At 41.8% G+C, this 18,478-nt stretch overlaps 1 protein-coding gene across 2 annotated transcripts in view; it reads right to left on the bottom strand.

Moving 5' to 3' along the window:
• Positions 1–18,478, bottom strand: part of Nebl (nebulette) — a 357,651-nt gene that overhangs the window by 221,872 nt on the left and 117,301 nt on the right. For both annotated transcript variants that reach the window (XM_051151277.1, XM_051151278.1), the window contains exon 3: positions 1,355–1,439. In XM_051151277.1, coding sequence (XP_051007234.1) covers positions 1,355–1,439 — 85 coding nt within the window. The remainder of the gene's footprint in view (positions 1–1,354; positions 1,440–18,478) is intronic.

Below are 18,478 nucleotides of genomic sequence, written 5' to 3'. Positions count from 1 at the left end.
CCTGGACTCACGTTTTGTAGACCAGGCTGGCCTCGAATTCACAGTGATCCACCTGCTTCTGCCTCCCAAGTTCTGGAATTAAAGGCGTGTGCCACCACACCCGGCTCAATTTTCACAGTATTAACCAACAATGAATTCTACTTTGTGCTCTATTCTTGTCATCAAATGGACTGAGGAATGATTTCGAGTCCCACAGAAAGGGACTGAAGGTAATCACAAGCTCCCATCATGAGCAGATAAGCCACAACAGAAGTGAGCTGACCCTACACAACTGCCAACTCTTGTACAGAACTCCAGACGCACATTTTCAAAGATTATTAATTATCTGCCCCTTTTCTTCATAAATTATTCTCTTTTTCCCTTTTTCTGTCAGGGACTCTCTAGAACACTGCCATCATAAGCTTTCACAACTTTTTTCTTTCTTTCTTTTTGAAGCTCTTTTATTCCCCTACCTCACATGATACTTACAGCCACCTCCCTGACGGGTAACAAGACAGACTGTCATGTTTCACAGAGGCACAAAGAGCCTGGGTGGCTGACCCAAGGCCACAACTAATGAACAGTCCAAGAGGCCTGTAGCTCTTTACTTCCTACTTCTCTCTTCTCCCTTCCTTCCTTCCTCTCTCCTGGGTGCAGTTTTTACTACATCACTGACCAATAATCTGCCAAGAAGTTGCTCAGCATCTTCCTCCACCATGTCAGTCAAGGTAACTTCTTTGAAAGAGTGCCCTATGTTTTGCACTGAGATTAGGTGTCCCTGTAGAAAACCCTGCCACTCAAAACCCTACTCCTAGCCCAAGTGCTTCAACATATTGGAGGCAAGTTGGCATCCAAACTGGTTGACTGGGAGCCAATTGTGGGGTTCTAATCTTTGTTCGTGCTGTCAATGTGACATATGAAAAAAATACGAATAAAGTGACAGGATGAAAACAAAGCTGGAAGCTGGTGTGAGATGCACAGACAGAGTGTTAGTCCCACACGCAACGCAACTGGGTCAAGTTAACACCTTGTGTTTCGCCCCTCTCCCCACATACGCAGTATGGAAAAGCTATTTACAAAATGTTTTTAAAATATTTTGGACCAAATAAATCAGTAGCGTTGCAAAACATTTACTCTGACCAGAAGTCATTTACTTGCCCTAGTCCCGCGTGAATAACAAAATGGAGACTATCGAGAGCGGGAGCAGTACAAATGCTCAGCACTTTCACCCGGGGTGCCCCCCACCCCCAGTCCTGTTATCAGTCTGCATGCTGGCTGGTGGCTGGCACGAACAGTACAATGGCCATATTCTCAGAAGAATCGCTTGAGGGTCCTGTTTGGCAGCAGCATCATAAAGCAAGCATCCCGCGATTACCTGGCTCTGCAGTTCGCTTTGCTGCTTCAGACGCAGGTTCTCAGGCGTGTCTGCCACCGTGGTGAAGGACTGCTTTGGGTAGTGTCTGCGAAGAGAGATTTGAAAAGAACAACATGAAAACAGCATTCTATAAAGCAATGCTTGAACACCAATTATTCCACCCATCCCTTGTGCCATAACAGAAGCGGGGCTGGTGCCCTTGGGTAAGGTCATGTCTGTTATAACCCTAGATCCCATCCTTTCTCATGAGCCTCTCTCTGTTATTGGTTCTTTTCTCTCTCCCAAAACTTAAACCTCAGACTCTGTTCTGTTAGATCCTCGTATCAAGCACTAAATCGTGCTCAAAATTCTCCCCATTTTTACTCTGTCTGCTTCACCCCACTCATCACTCGAGCATGTGTATCATCTTTCTAGCCTTCAGCCAAATTTCCTTTAAACTCTGCTTCACCACCCTGTCTTTGTTCATCTCCTCTTGAACTCTCATCTCAACTCTACACTAGGCTTAAAGTCTATTTCTTGACACTCATCTCACCGAAGTCACAATGACTTCCCATGGAAATGTCTAGTAAGTATCTTTTAGTCCTTTTTCTTGGCTCTCCCTCTATTTTGAAATGTCCTTTTTCTCGGTTTCTTTGACCCCCACACAGTCCCAGCCTGGCTGTTTTCTCCCTGGTTCTTCCCTTTCTCTGTCCTGCAGGATCTGCATTCATGTAACACCTACCGCAGGCACCTCTCCTGGGCTATCTCCTCTGCTCAGTCCACAGCACCACCTAAGAGATCCTGCTCATCCCTGCAGCCTCCAGGGCCTGCTATTTGCTGCTTTCTTTTCAATCCAGCTTTCAGACTCAGTAGCATTTCCTTTTGAACATCCCACAATCACCACAAACCCTCTCAGCCTGCAACTCAGCCGTTCATCACCCGCCCATCCCTAAAACAAATGCCTCCTCCATTTTCTCTTTTCCCATTTTTATTGGGACTGAAACAAATGTTTTTGGGGGGTGGCTTTAATATCTGATACATTAACCAACTGCCATCTCTATCTGACACAGAGAGAGAGAGAGAGAGAGAGATACAATACTTGTTGGTCTTGCCTTTCCTATCTGAATTGCTGGAATAAATGATGCAAATGCAAATCTGGTTACACTGCCAAGTAAAACCTTTCACTGGTGCAATAGTGTCCCCCTGATCCAAGAATAAAGTCCAGGCTCCTATCCTCCAAGGCCCCTCTGTCCAGCCCTCTCCTAAGCTCTCACTTATCCTATGCTCTGGTCAAGAGGACTACTTCAATTCTCAGAGTTCACCCTTCTTGCTCCCATCTCCCATGGAAATGCCGTTCCTCTCGCCTGGAATGTGAATCCACTTCCTTTGATAACCATGGTTATCTTTCTGGTCTCACTTAGATGTCACCCTCTCTGGGATGCATTCTTGGCCTCCCAAGTTGGGTAGGAAGAGGCTGTGAATGTACGTCCCTCCTCTTGTTACAGTGTTTCACATCTTCATTCATGCCCTCTGACTGGCCTCTCCCTGCCTCCTCTGATGAAAGCTCTGTGGCAGTAAGAACTGGCTGTCCTGTGCCTTGTCAGAGCAATCCTTGGCGCCATCTCCAAATCTACTGGTGCCTGGCTTACAATGTGAGCTCAGTAAATATTTGCATGGGGGAGGGGTGGAAGGAAAGAGAATGGACAATGATACAGGGGTACAATCAGATAGAATAACTTCTAATGTTCTCCGGCACCGCAGGCTCACTACGATTGACAACAATTAATTAGCTATTTCAGAACAGCTAGCAGAGAGGACTTGAGCCGTCTCAACCCAAAGAAATGATCTATTTGCGTGGCATGACAAATATGCCAATGACCCTAAACTGATTGCTATACATTGTACATGTGTGGAAAGGCCATTTTGTTCCCATAAATATATATAATTATTATATGTCAATTAAAGGTAAACATAATAAATATACCAGACAGGAAAAAAAATGGAGAAATGGAGAGAAGTGAAGACAGCCAAAGCATAACAGAAAGGTTTGTCCTGATATGTGATATAGATATACATTGTCACATTTGGACAAACATTCAGCTTGCCTTTCAATGTGACTTTCAGGTGGTGGGGAAGTGGCATTTCCTCCCTTCAGGTAAGAAAACAAACACTGACACAGGTACATGATCCTTTCTACTCATAACACAAACACCCAGCTGAAGCATCCAGGGCACGTCTAGCTAAGGTGGCTCGATACATAAAACCCATGAAGCTCAGCCCTGCTCCTCCAGGAACCTGTTCACTCCTCCCACTCTCTGCCCTCTTCTTTGTTGATGTTCACCTGCGTGGCTTTCTGTGGTTTCTCTGACTCTGTCAATGCCTTGTGGTTTTAAACTCTACTTTACTTGCAGAACGTTCTTGTTATGTCCCTGCCCTGGGCTTTCTGAGAGCACAGTGATGGGGGAATCCTATTAAAGCACAAATAAACTCCCTAGAACCCATTCAGCGCTCATTAGCACTGATAAAATAAACACGATGCTGTGACCTTGTGCAATGAGATGCATGATGAAAAGACGGGTACTCGTGCCGTGTCTGTCTAGCATCCTCCGACAACTTAACACCTCGCAGCATCAATGCTCCAGGAAACGGAAGTTAACCCCAAAACTATTGAAATCATTTTAGCTATTTCTGTTCGTATTCCTCAAAAACCTTTACATTTTTCTTGCCTTCTCTAAGCACATACAATCCCAACTTACACTTTTTGTGGCAATTTGGAGCTGTGTTGATGTTGGATCACAATATGAGAGTCGTTCTTTCGAAGCTTACAAGGAAGCTTGACTTAAACGGCTCAAGTTCATTATGGTGTCTTTCCTCGACCAGTACTGTCAAGAGATCACTTCTCACCCTGGGTTCCTAGGGTTATCTCTTCCTCGTCTTCCCTTCTTGTAACTCAGACTAAGAACATACACAGTCAAGTTGCTGAGCAGTGGATTCACTGACTCAGTAAGTATCTGCAGTAAATACAGTGTCTTCCTTGTAATGGAAGTTTTGGTTTCTTTGTAAACTCAGTTATGTTATATAAATGTGTTTTTGTTTGTTTGTCTGTTTGTTTTAATTCCAAGTGTGGGATTTTAGTTTGGGCCTTAGTTTGTCCAGTTGTCACCTGTGGGGAGTGGACTTTGCCGGCTTGTAAGGGCCTGCCTTGTGCAGCCTGGGGAGGGGTATGATCTAGGACTATAAGGAAGATTAACAAGAGAGCCCAGAGAGAGAAAATGGCCGCATGTAATGGTGGCATGAGGCACGTAGCAGTTTGGAGAGACCAGAGACCAGTGTGGTGGATGGAGAGAAACATCTCAATGCAGCTGCTTGGAAGAGACTGCTTGCTGTGTTTGCTGTTGACGGAGATTGATATTGCCTCCAAAAGAACCCAATTGACTCTAAACAGCTTGGAGAAGTAAGGGGTCTGTGTCCTTTCTTTCCACAGATAACTGCTGGGCTCCGCTGTGCATCTGTCATGCTGTTTGTTTTTAATATGCACTCTCACGTGTGCTAAGAAACCTTTAGCCCACTCACCCCCAACTATATCCACTTGCAGGTGAACACTTCTTTGGGGTGGGAAAGCATTCTTTATGAGTAATTTTCACACACCAAGCACATTCAAGTGAGAAATCACAGGAACTTTTCAAGACCATGTTAATGTTGATACAAACTACTTTACTGCATGTACTGGGGTTTCTTATTTGAAAGGTAAAAATGATTTCTACTGGGTACCGTGCAACTTCACTGGACACTTGAACTTCTAAATTTGAAGCATCATTTCAGGATAATCACCACTTCTTACCATTGGAGTTTATAATGAGAGAATGTGGTGTATTTTGACTTTTAAAATATATGCATCTAAAGAAAAACCATTTTTATATGTTTGGGCTTAGCAGCACATATGAAGTTGTATTTAGAAACGGGGTTCAAAAACAACTGAAAATGTGTTTTTTTTTTTTTAAGGCACAGTTTGCTCACCTGATTACAAAACAGCAGACTTACTGACAGGTTGTGCAAAGTTACAGTTACACTTACAACTATAAAAAGATGCCAAGGCATCACATTTTTTCCAATATCCTTTTCAACTCTGACATTCAATGATTTTTTTCCTCATAGTAGGTTAATCTATATATAACTTTCTCTAAAGACTGTGACAAAATGAAATTATATAAAATCTCAATGTGTAAAGAAAAGCCCAGTTTGCTCTATCTATTTACTTATTTATTTATTTGTGTATTCATGCATATATGCATGTATGTGGTGGGCATACGTGTGTTTATACATGTGAAAATGTGTGCATATGGGTGTGGAGGCCAGAGGACGACCTCGGTGTCTGCCTTGTTCTTTGATACAGGATCTCTCATTGTTGAGTCTCATGAGTTAGAGCAGGCTTGCTGGCCAGTGAGCCCCAGGAACCCTGCCTCTGTGTATGCGGCATTGGGATTATAAGCCTACTCAGCATTTTTTTTTTTTTTTAAGCATGGATTTTGGATAGTCATCTCAGGTCCTCACAGTCACACAGCAAGCATGTTACTGACTAAGCTGTCTCTCCAGTCCCCTAGTTTAGTCTTTATAACCAAACTAATAAACAGGGAGGAAAAGAAAGTATGCCTTTCAGAAACTATCGCAGATCATGAGGACTAACACAAACTAAAACTTGCGGATTTGACAAGTCAAGTCATAGGGTTAGCAAAATTCCAGAGTTTATGGTCTTCAAATAAAAATGCCTATTAAGAAGTAGTAGAAGAGCCAGTCATGGTGGCCTGTAATCCCAGCACTCGGGGAGGCAAAGGCAGGTAGATCTCTGTGAGTTTTAGGTCAGCCTGGTCTACAAAGAGAGTCCAGGACAGACAACACTACACAGAAAAACTCTGTCTCAAAAGGAGAAGGAGGAAGAGGAAGAGGAGGAGGAGGAGGAGAGAAACAAAGAGTAGGAGAACTTCATCAATTGGAAGCATAAGGCTCAGAAGAAATAAGTGTAATTACAGAGATGGCAGCACCAATTGTATCATATGAAGTAGTGTTCACAAAGTCAATAATTCTATCATGGATACATCTGAAAATGCTGTCAAATGTTGGGTTTCTTGAGGTCATATCCAAACATCCATATGAATTAATTCAACAGTTTCTCTGAAGCAAGGGTCTTATCTCCCAGCTACCCACCATTCAGCTCTATTCAAAAAAGAAAGAAAGAAAGAAAGAAAGAAAGAAAGAAAGAAAGAAAGAAAGAAAGACACAAAATAAGCTAAGAGATTGGTGGTGCTTGATGAGAGCCCACGAAAGAGAAATGAAACTTTCCATAGCTTCATTTCTTTCCAAAGGTGGCGGAGTCACAACTTATCCTAGCTCCTTCCATGTAGTCTATTTAAATGGTTGTGAAAAGGTCTCCCCAAAACCACTATCTTCTTAGGGTAATAAGATTGATTTACCTACCAGGCTTATAAGAAAAAAGTTTTTGTCCTCTGCAATATTAGAAATGAGAACGTGGGATAAAGAGTAGAAGGTATGTGAAATGGAATGCTCCAAGAGAAGCAAGAACCAAGTTTTTAAAGTATGAACCACACAATGAGGAGCATGGCAAGAGGTCCCCAAATATGCAGTAGTGGCACTTATATCGTAGAGGCAACCAACATCTGTCTAACTGGATTTGAGGCCCGCTCAAAAGAAGAGAATTCATGCCTCATACTGTAAATCTAGTCAACTACCCTTTAACGCGTTAGATCATGAACAGAGAAAATAACCTACTGCTGCCATTTTCCTAAATCAGTATAACTTCTAACTGCATCATAAGTATTTATCCTCATATCCACAGATAAGTAGAGTTGCCATGACTCACCAAAGAAATTTGTTGGGCAGCACATGGAGACCATTAAAGAAATCTACAACTGGTCAAAATGAAGAGAACAGCTGACTATGAGGTGCCTAGCCCCAGTTGGTACATCTAGAACACAACCGGTACACCTAAGGTCCAGAGAACATCACGGACAAGAGGAATGAAAGACTGTAAGGACCAGAGGACCAGAGATCATGCAAATCATTTCAAATAATGTCAGGAGTCATCGTGAGTTTTCATCTGCATGTCTACTGTCAACAATAGTAACAGAGTTAGTGGTACTACTACTCTTTTCTTTTTGCTTCCCCACAGAGCAACTTTATACTCTGTATATCATTGTTTTCTACTATATAAGGAGAGTAAGTATTCCTGCCCATCTCATGTGGTTGCTGCTAGATTCTCATGACAGAGGTTTAGAAAGGTACTGTGACTGTAAGACAGTACTAAACCCACTTAGATTTATAAGTCGCTTCTGTTTGTATTTAAGGTGAAACCTATGCTTTAATGCAATGGTTCTCAACCACTATCCCCAGAGGACTTCTAGCAACATGCAACATCTGGAGAAACATAGTATCAGCATCTAGAAAGTAGATGTCAAGAATATTGCAAAGCATCCTGTAGGATCCTGGACATTCCTACCTCCCAAAGCAGAACTTATTCTGTCAGAAATACCAACATGCTGAAGTTTAGAAGCCTCACTTTATATAACTAGATCCCCAGTAAGAAACCTAGACAGAGTATCTACTGAGATTCTCTGGTTAGCAACATTTGGCCAGTGAGCTAATAAAACTTTCATCACTTTCACAAATACTTGGAAGTTAAATTAAGAATCATTTATTTGGCTCATAGGTTCAGAAGTGTCAGTCCATCAAGACAGGGAGGCAGGGAGGCATGTCAGAGCTGAGCAGGTGACATCATCATGGCCAGGAAGCACAGAGAGAATGCCTGCATTCACAGACTTTGTTTTTTATTATTGTTTTGTTTTCTTTTTAATTCTTTATTGCATCTGGAACTCCAGCCTCCAAGATGTTGCTGCTCACATTCAGAGAAAGTCAGCCCTCTCTGGAAACCTTATAGCCACACCCAGTAGTGTCCTTTACTCCTAAGAGCTTCTCAATCCAATCAAGTTGACCATCAAGATGAACCATCTCAACATGTGTTGCTACAACTCATTATTAGAGAACTAAGTGCTTCTGGTATGATTCTGCCAGAAGAAGGCCTTAAAAGCTCCCAGATTGCTTCTCCTGGATATTTCCTATGTCTCTTTCCCTTTGATGACTGCGAGTGTTATATGTTCATAACAGACCAAAGCTTACAGGAGAATAACGATGCATGCAGAGAGACCTCCTAAAGAAGGATGGGACCAGGAGGGTTTGGGGAGGCCCCTAACACAAACATTTTGTGGCTGGTAAGATATCCTTCATGAAAAGGGGAATATCTTAACATCTTTTCAAATAATATCTACTTTTTAAAAACATACAACTTCAATTCTTCAAAACATTTTTAAAAGCAAAAGTTATGATCTTGTATTACTAAGTTAGCTTCTCAGATCTGCCTTTCTGGGTTATGGGAATGGCCCACCTTTGACCATCTTTCATAGTCTGAGTGGCTCCACCAATGGGAGGAATTTTATCCAAGGGACAAAATCACAACTGTTTTTGGATTTAAAGGGATGACAGGGGTTTACATGTAACTTTCAGTATTCTTCTCAAATCTGAATAATTCTACTTTATAGCAATAATTCCTATCACTCAAAACTGCCCTTAAAGATAGGAAACTAGCCCATGTTTAAATAAACAAACTCGGGAAGATTACTACTCTCAGATCATTTATGAAGCTACTTATGAAGGAGCCATTTCAAAAGGAAAAATGATTACAGAAAGACAATACTAAAAAGTGGTTATGCAAGTAATTGTAAATGTACACAGTGTGCCCGCATAAGAGCACAAACACACAGTGTGTCCACCTGTAAACATAAGCATACAGCATGCTCACATATACACAGAGACACACAGTGTGCCCACCTATACACACAGGCATACAGTATGTCCACATGCACACAGAGATACACAGCATGTCCACGTACACACAGGTATACAGTGTGTTCACATGTACACAGAGATACACAGAGTGCCCTCATATACACACAGGCATATGGTATGTCCACATGCACAGAGACACACAGTGTGACCACATACACACACAGGCAAACATTGCTCAAAACAAGAACAATATCAATCATCTGAGAATTTTTTAAGACAAATCTAAAATACTCCACAAGTTGAGAGCATGAAAATTAAAGTATTCTAAGGTCCTTCATAAGAAAAATTAGGATATTATTAAGTTTCAAATTTTGCTTAAATATGTGTGATAAAACTTTACAGGTAGCCATAAAGAATGGAATTGTTTTACATAAATTCAAATTTTATGAAAGTGAAAAGATAAAAATAAAAACATTAAGGCATCAAAGTCTTATTCAATACAATGAAAAAAATAAATAAGGATAAAGCTGCATAGAATAAACAAGTCAGATAGAAATTTAGCAGTTGAGAAAAATAATGCTGTAATCATAAATATGTAATTGGGAAATACTTGCCGGATAAGAGCCTATTATTGTCATATTTTTCATTCTACTATAAAACAACCACACTAATATAAAACAAAATCATTCGCAACAATAAAAGTGTTATTGAGTGTGCAGGTACTTACTACACGGTGATAAAGGTTGAATTCACCAATAGAAGTATATCTTAACTGTAAATAAGCCTAATATTAGCATCAACCATGTTTAAATATCCGTGAACACATATATGACAAAGGAAGAATGTAAAATTAATAAAGCAAGGGGAATTGGCATGTCCACCAACAGAAAGATTTCAATATAATTCTCCCAATTACTACTAAGTCAAGCAAACAGATACAGAATGAAGATGTCCAACATGGGAAACACAGAGCTCATGACAACCCCAGGCAGGTAGCAGTCCAAATATGTACCGTCAGGAACTAGGGTACAGGTCAGTGGTGGACCATTTGCTTAGCATATGAGACACCCTGAGTTTGATCCCCAGAGCCACAAAAAACGAGGGGACTGTATAACCATAGCACACGGTCTGACGTATAAGAGCAGGAATTACTCTCCAGTGTGTATCAATAGCCATCACCGGCTCCCATAATATCTCGTGTATAGAGTTTGCAAGCTGCCAGTGGGTAGGGTTTGCATGGTGCCAGTGTGAGGGTTTGCATGGTGCCAGTGGGTAGAGTTTGCACGGTGCCAGTGTGAGGGTTTGTATGGTGCTGGTGGGTAGAGTTTGCATGGTGCCAATGTGAGGGTTTGCACAATGCCAGTGGGTAGGGTTTACACAGTGCCAATGTGAGGGTTTGCATGGTGCCAGTGTAAGGGTTCTCACGGTATCAGTGTGAGGGTTCTCATGGTGCCAGTGTGAAGGCTCGCATGGTGCCAGTGGGTAGAGTTGGATGGTGCCGGTGGGTAGGGTTTGCATGGTGAGGGTTCACATGGTGCTGGTGGGTAGAGTTTGCATGGTGCCAGTGGGTAGGGTTTTCACAGTGCCAGTGTGAGGGTTCGCATGGTGCCAGTGGGTAGAGTTTGCACAGTGCCAGTAGGTAGGGTTTGCATGGCGAGGGTTTGCATGGTGCCAGTGGGTAGAGTTTGCACGGCGCCAATGTGAGGGTTTGCACAGTGCGCCTCACTCAGGATGTCTGTATTCACATCCATAGGTAGTGAGGAAAGGTAACGGTGTGAGCCTGGTGTGAAGCATAGGCGCAGGAGGCAGAGTGAACAGAGATGAAGAAAAAGAACACAGCTAAGACAGAGGGACCAAGAGCCCCATGCTGCCTGCGAAAAGGCGGCTGACACTATAGCTGCCTCAAGAAGGCAATGCATGCAGCCAGAGTGTTCACTTGCAAAGAAAACACCAGGACTGTAAAGACAGCCGGAGGGCAGCAGGTGCCGGCAGCGCCGAGGATGCTGAACAGAACCTGTGCCCACTCACTAAGAATGGAAGGCACAGGAAGTGTGGGAGATGGAGCAACTTCAGGCAGAAACATGAACCAGTGGATTTACATCTATGCGGTGCTGTGTTCTCCAGAAAACAAAAATGTTAACAGATTTGTTTAAGGAAGGCCTCCTCTGCTGCCTAGAAGATCTGAACGCAAGCCAGCTCCAAGCTGCCGCAGCAGGAACAACAAGCATCATGGGTGCGGCTTTTGTAAAAGTTTCATTAGCTGCCTCTACCTATCACTGTTTCTTCCAGCGCGAGCCCAAATTTAGAAGTCTGAACCCCCAAAGGCAAGCCCAGAGCTTCCTCCACTTGTCCTCCAAGGTCAGAGCACGTCTGTGTGCACTTATATGCACACAGTGTCTTTCACAATTCCAGGATGTGTAAGCACATTCCTTGCACCCAAAAGACTTTGTTAACTTGAGAACTGCAAAGAAAAAAATGACATAGTAATTGAAAGACTGAGAAAACGTGAAGGTTTTTTCCTCCTTAAATTGTTTCTAGGATGGGCTGAGGAGATGGCCCAGCGGATAAGATGCTTGCCTCTCTACCACAACAATCTGAGTTTGGTTCCTCAGAAGCTACATGAGAGCCGGAATCACACCACAGTACCCAGGGGGAGGTAAAGAGAGAAGCGTCCCAAGTCCCCAGCTCAGCTCTCCTAGTGTATGCACAGGTGAGCAAGAGACCTTGTCTCAACAATGTAGAAGAGAAGCAACTCCTAAATGGTGTTGTCTGAACTCCACATGCATGCCATCCCACATCACACATACACACACACGGACACACACATGCACACTATACATATATACACACAGATACTACACACACATGCATATACTTATTACACACAGACACACACATGCACACACATGCACATGCTACACACATATACAGAGAGAGAGAGAGAGACTACACAGAGAAAGAAATGCTTGAGCAATTAAGAGTAGCTACCGCTCTTGCAAAGCATCCAGGATAGGTCCCCAGCACTCATGTAATGTTTTACAACCTTCTTGAACTCCAGCTCCAGGGTATCCCACGTCTTCTTCTGGTCCCCATGGGCATGGGCACCACACTTTCATGGTCAAACACACGTATAACCACATAATTAAAAATGAAAATATCACTTTTAAGCTCCTAGGAATTTTTTGTCAATAATTTGGAAAAATAATTCTATTTGATTTTCTTTTTCCAAGTGTGTAAGACTGTATGAATAAAGTTCTCAGATCAAATGCGTGTGACTGAGCCATGGCATGTACTTGGAGTTCAGAAGAGTCTCCTGATGAGTGTATCAACTGTTCTGCATACTTCCACTAAGAATCTAATTTGAATAATGATGGAAAAATCCCCCCCTCCTTGATAAGTAGTGGCATTTTAAAATAATATATGGAGTCAACATGGACATCGTTCTGTCTAATAGAGCTGGCCACTGAGGTAGGAATGTGCTGGGGACCATTATTCAACATTATTCAAGGATATATAATTCTGATCCGAACATTTGCCAGGAACTCCAGCTTTGATGTACTTCTTTCCCATGCGTGCCTCTGCACTGATGGGCACTCTACCTGTACGTCTCCCTCCACGGCCGAACTCTCATACTTAACGTTACCACTAATCTTCCTCCCTCAGCACCTCCATAAACAACTCACACAGAATGACGCCAGTTACAAAACATCAATTTTATGATTTAAAAAAAAAAAAAGAAAGAAAGAAAGAAAAGAAAGAAAGAATTAGAGCAAGCAAATGGGGAATGCCTTTCAGAAAGGAGGCTTATGAGAGCCGCTGATAGATAACATGAAAGCAAAAATGGATTATGGTAATGGACGCCCTCGTACATGAGATGCAAGCCCCAGCTGAAAGGAGTTAGAGAGCGCAAACCCTGGCTCTCCAAAGGGCAGTCAATAACCTGTCTAACAATGCACCAAGTTCCCCATCTGCCTCCGAGGGTCAAACAACTGGCCACCTATTGATCTACTTGCTCAGTGGGGCACCATTGTAACTCCCCTCGCGTATTCAGAAAGGAAGGCATTATCAAAGGGATTACATGGTAAACCTGACCCACCACACTAGGAAACGCTTATCAGCTATTGGAACCTGTCCTCTAGATTTTGAATTATGGCAGAAAAGGCAAGATATTAATATGCATGACTGCGCACATACACACACATTTACATGTGCACAGTTACACACACACACACACACACACACACACACACACACATACACACACACACACACACGTTCATGTTGTTGAAGAAAAATGTGAGCTCCTGGGAGAGACTCTATTCCCTACACTGTTGCTGATATTGATCATGGAAACATACAAACAAGGGGGTGTGGGATATCAATCGAAAAGTACTGCTGATTGCAGCCAAGAGGACCTGGGACTTGGGACTCTAAAATATGACTGTAGTCTAAAAATATATTAAAACAAAGCTCAAAAAATAAAAAAAATAAAATAAAATAAAGCTTATAAGAAAAATTAGAAATGCAAAAAGATAGGCTCTCACATATATTCTTTTGTTACAAATAATAAATACAGTACCAACAGGGGAAAAAAGCAAAACAAGGGAGGAAACCATCAGATAAGCCTAGTTTTATGGAGTCACTTATGTAAAACTCAGTAACATTGTAACTGTTGAAAATGTAACATTACACTCAGCTACCCCATTTCCATTGACTTCTTACTGTCTCAGAGATGAACTTGTGACCAAAAGCTAGCCAAAGAAATTGTGGTGGAAAAACCAATTAATAATACCGAGAAGTACATACACTGCCTGGGTGATCTTCACTACACTCAGGGTGGACGCATTGACCACATCGCTCCGCACAAAGTCCAAAAAGCACCCAGCATTCCTCTGAACACAGTGATCCAGGCAATTGCTGACAAATGGCCCTGGACCACAGCATGAATCTCTCCGTGATTCACAGAATCCATTTATTTGATAATTTGCAAGTGGCTTGTTTCTTCCCTTTTCAGGCTATAAAAGCAAATTTTAACAAATTAAAATCTACTTAGCCATTGCTTCCACTACAGAATTAAAGAACTATCCTTGGGGAGTGTAGGAGAATCTTCAATACACTTCAATTTGTTAGCTTCTAATTCTGTGTATTAAATTTATTTTAATATACTTTCCCAGGGTAAGCAAACTGGAGGAAGAAAAGAGGAAATTAAAACAAAGCCAGTATCTCTTGCATCATTATGCATTAAAGAAAATGAACGGATCATTATAATACGGTTAGCTGCTGTGTCCTGGGCTGCTCGCTTTGTCTGCGCCATACAACTCACTAAGCAAGCCATATCCCTTCCCTAGACACTCAAGGCAGAGTCTAACCACAAAAGATACCAGCTCTTACTTAAGTGCCCTTGTTCCTGGTCATTGATTGTATGATTACACTAAAACTCAATAGGTCATTATGCTTCTTCTGGGTTCAGTGCCCCAGAGTAGGAAGAAAAATGTCCAGCCTTAACCTTTTTCATCGCAGGTTAATGACATGGAAAAATAAAAAAGAACTTTGTGGAAGCTCTGTACTAGGTGCCATGTTTCAAAAGAAACATATTTACTGACTTCAGAACTCATCATATATATTAGCTTCCAACTGAAATGCCAAACCCAAGCCCCTCCCAGTTAAAACCAAACAGAGATATTTTTAAATGTACATCTTCAACTCTTATACACACATACATGTATGTAAATATGCATATACATATATGTGTTTATATATACATATATGTGTGTGTCAAATGTAAAATACTTCTCTTACACAAATATACATATACATATATTTTTTTGAGACTGGTTTCTTGGTGTAGCTCTGGGTGTCCTGGAACTCACTCTCAGAGAGCCACCTGCCTCTGCCTCTGCCTCTGCCTCCTCAAGGGAAAAACTTCATAATAGAATAAATGTTTGCAGGATGCTATTATTGCTCAGGTTAAGACAGGAGCCAAAATAAGAATATAGAGTGAGTCTGTATGATACTAAAGTATTCGGAGCCCCCAGATACAAGCAGAAATGCTATCAAAGAAGAAGAACCCAACGGACGCAGGCTCTGAGAGCATTCCATCACAGGGATGGAAGTGCATAGACACAAGGGAAAGCTCAGGAGTGGGCTCAAGTTTGAGACCAGGCAGTAAAATCAACCTGGGGCTCCTATAAGATCTTGGCTACACAACCCCCGAAAATGTAGTCACATCGCTGAGAAATGAGGTAGAACACTCAATTTCAAATGTCTTCATGAAATTTGAGTTATAAAAACTTAGACTAAGAGGAAGAATAGCAGGCTACCAAGAAGACACTTGATACCCTTTGAGCATATACAGGGGGAGGAAGTCCCCCTCAGTCACAGTCATAGGGCAGGGCAGTAAGGGAAAAATGGGAGGGAGGGAGGAATGGGAGAATACAAGGGATGGGATAACCATGGAGATGTAATATGAATAAATTAATAAAATATAAAAAAAGAAAAAAACTTAGACTAAATTTTTCAGCCATAATGATGATGTGGATAGATGTCATGGGAAAATGAAAGACGTCTGTGGTGTCCCTGAGTATGGGGCTGAGAGACTTCCCATCATAGCTTCTTCTCCTAGTGAGACAAACTGTACATAGGATTCTGCAATGAGGAGTATTTGTGTGCTGTGAGATGGCTCATCAGGTCAGATTGCTTGACACCAAGCTTGAAAGCCTGATTTCCATACCTGGGATCCAAGGTGGAAGAAGAGAGCCAACTTCCAAAAGTTTTTCTAAGACCTCCATAAACACAGAGTGATACATTCATACACACATGTATACACACACACACACACACACACACACACACATACACACACTACCACCACCACCACCATTATCATCATCATCTTCCTCATAATCATCACTATTACCATAGGATGAAAATAAGAGCTGTTTGTATGATGTATCTTTCCAGTGCTATTTTTGTGTGCTTTAATTTTTCAGGACCAACTGACAGGCAAATCTCAGGAAACAATACTCACTGCATGAATTTATGGATTATAACCTTCATAATTATTTACTATAAATATAATACATATAAATGAAAGTGTTACAGTGTCCTTAATTTTAAGAATTTAAATTAATTCTTAAATCAAAAAAGCATCGCTATTTGGAATCACTGTTGGGGAAATTTTCCATTACTTACACCATACACATTCCCGATCAATAAAATTATTTGCCATTATTTAGACATTACAGAATTCTGACTTAAGACTGAGCTTTGCCTACTTGTGATATCTTCAAAGTTCAGACCAAAAATAAATAATAAGAAATCGAATGGTTTGCTGAATTAAAAAATCTTTGAGGGGGGGCTAGAGAGGTGTCTCAGAGGTTCAGAGCACTGGCTACTCTTCCAGAGGTCCTGAGTTCAATTCCCAGCAACCACATAGTGGTTTCATAACCGTCTATAATGAGATCTGGTCTGGTAGCCTGTTCTGGTGGGCAGGCACACATGCAGGCAGAACATTATATTACATAATAAATAAATAAATCTTTTAAAATAATCTTTGAAGATTTTTTTTGTCCAAACTTGCAAATCCTACCCAAATGGGCCCCAGCTAATGGATCCAGCCATTGGGAGGTGACTGGTGAGGGCTAATCAATGGATTAATCCACCAAGGGATTCATAATTTGATGACATTATTAAGAGGTGGTGGAAAGTAGGAGGCGGAGCAAAAGAAGCAGTCACAGATGCGTGTTCTAGCATTTGGGGCCAACCGCTGACTGCCTTTCTGCTTCCTGCCCACCATGTGGTAAGCAGCTCTTCTTTGGCACCGTCTCCCTACCATGCCAGTCTGCCTCACAATAGCCTAGAGACAAATGGTGACAAATGGTCACGAACTGAAAACTTTCAAACCATGAGCCAAAAGGAAATCCTTCCTCCTTTAAGTTTTGTCTTTGTTTTCAGTGTTTAGCATTGTCTTTAGATAATTTGTCTGGGGTGGCGGGGGGGGGGGGGGGGGGGGGGGGGGGGAGGAGGGGGGGGAGGGGAGGGAATGACTCTCATAAAGTGCATCACTGTGCACACTGGGAGGGCTAGTTGTGGCTACTGTGTGTTTAAGAAACGACATGATGTAATAATATGCTACGATGCAGCTTCTCCAACTCTGCCTTCGGCAGTTTTCTATGGCTCTGAAGGATACTCTGCCTACTGACTAAGCAGTCAAACATATGGGACTACAAGGGCCATTCTCATGCAAACCACAACAAACTCCCAAGTCCTGTGGTGTCAGGGTGGGAGCTTGCACATGACTGACCATAATTAAAAGTATTTTTTTTTTTTCACCATGGTCCTTTTTACTCCCCAGGGTGTTCATTGCTAAGTACTGACCAACGTACCTCTGCGTCTTCCTGTAAGCCACAAGGTCTATCTGTTGTGTTGTTTTATTTTGTCTCATTTGCTTATTTGTTCGCTTGCTGGGAACTTTTTCTGTGATGAGATCCTGCTATGTAGCTCAGGCTTGCCTCAGATTCATGACCCCTTGCCTCAACCTCCTCACACCTAAGCAATCGCAGACTCTGAGCCGTACAATTCTCTCTTCACTCCAATAAGAATTACATGTTAATTTTCATTAACAGAACAAATAGCTTTCAAAGTCTTAGCTTTTACTTAGAAAATTAAAGCATATGAAAATCAAAAGTAGTTTAATGCCATCAAACCATTTAATAACATCCTTTTGACAAAGAAAAATTACCAGCCTTTGCTATGAAATAAAAGAGGAGAGAGAATGGGGAAAGACTGCAGTGTAAGCAAACAAGGAAGGAATATGTTCTGGACAGAATCTTCCTGTAGCCCACTTATACAGTTGTCTCCACAGAGTTTAGCTGAGGAAGTAGGTCTCTCTGGTGTTGGGAGTCTGAGTGACACTGACTCCTCACCGCAAACTCTCACTCTTCCTTAGGATGTTACATTCAGCAGATGATAGAGGCATTTCCTATATGTTTCTTCTTTCAGTAAAATGGAGCAACACCAACCAGTTGTCATTCTACAAAAAGACGGCCCTCAATGTAGATTAATTTAGAAGCAGCCTTGTCAGGATTCTGAAAGCCTGTAATCTTACAGAAATCTAAGATCTTCAAGTAAGATGTATGCACAATAAACAAGAAAATTAGCCCCCACTCCTTAAATATTGAACATTCTCACCGAAGTGGGACAGCTGGGAGACACAATTCTTCGATTTATAATTTTTTCTTTTTATAAAATAATGTATGCAGGGATTATGCTTGTGCATAGAGACACATATAT

The sequence above is a fragment of the Acomys russatus genome, chromosome 9, assembly GCF_903995435.1.
Source record: "Acomys russatus chromosome 9, mAcoRus1.1, whole genome shotgun sequence".
Lineage (NCBI taxonomy): Eukaryota > Metazoa > Chordata > Mammalia > Rodentia > Muridae > Acomys > Acomys russatus.
Note: the sequence above shows the minus strand (reverse complement) of the source record. Positions and strands in the feature narration are given on the sequence as shown.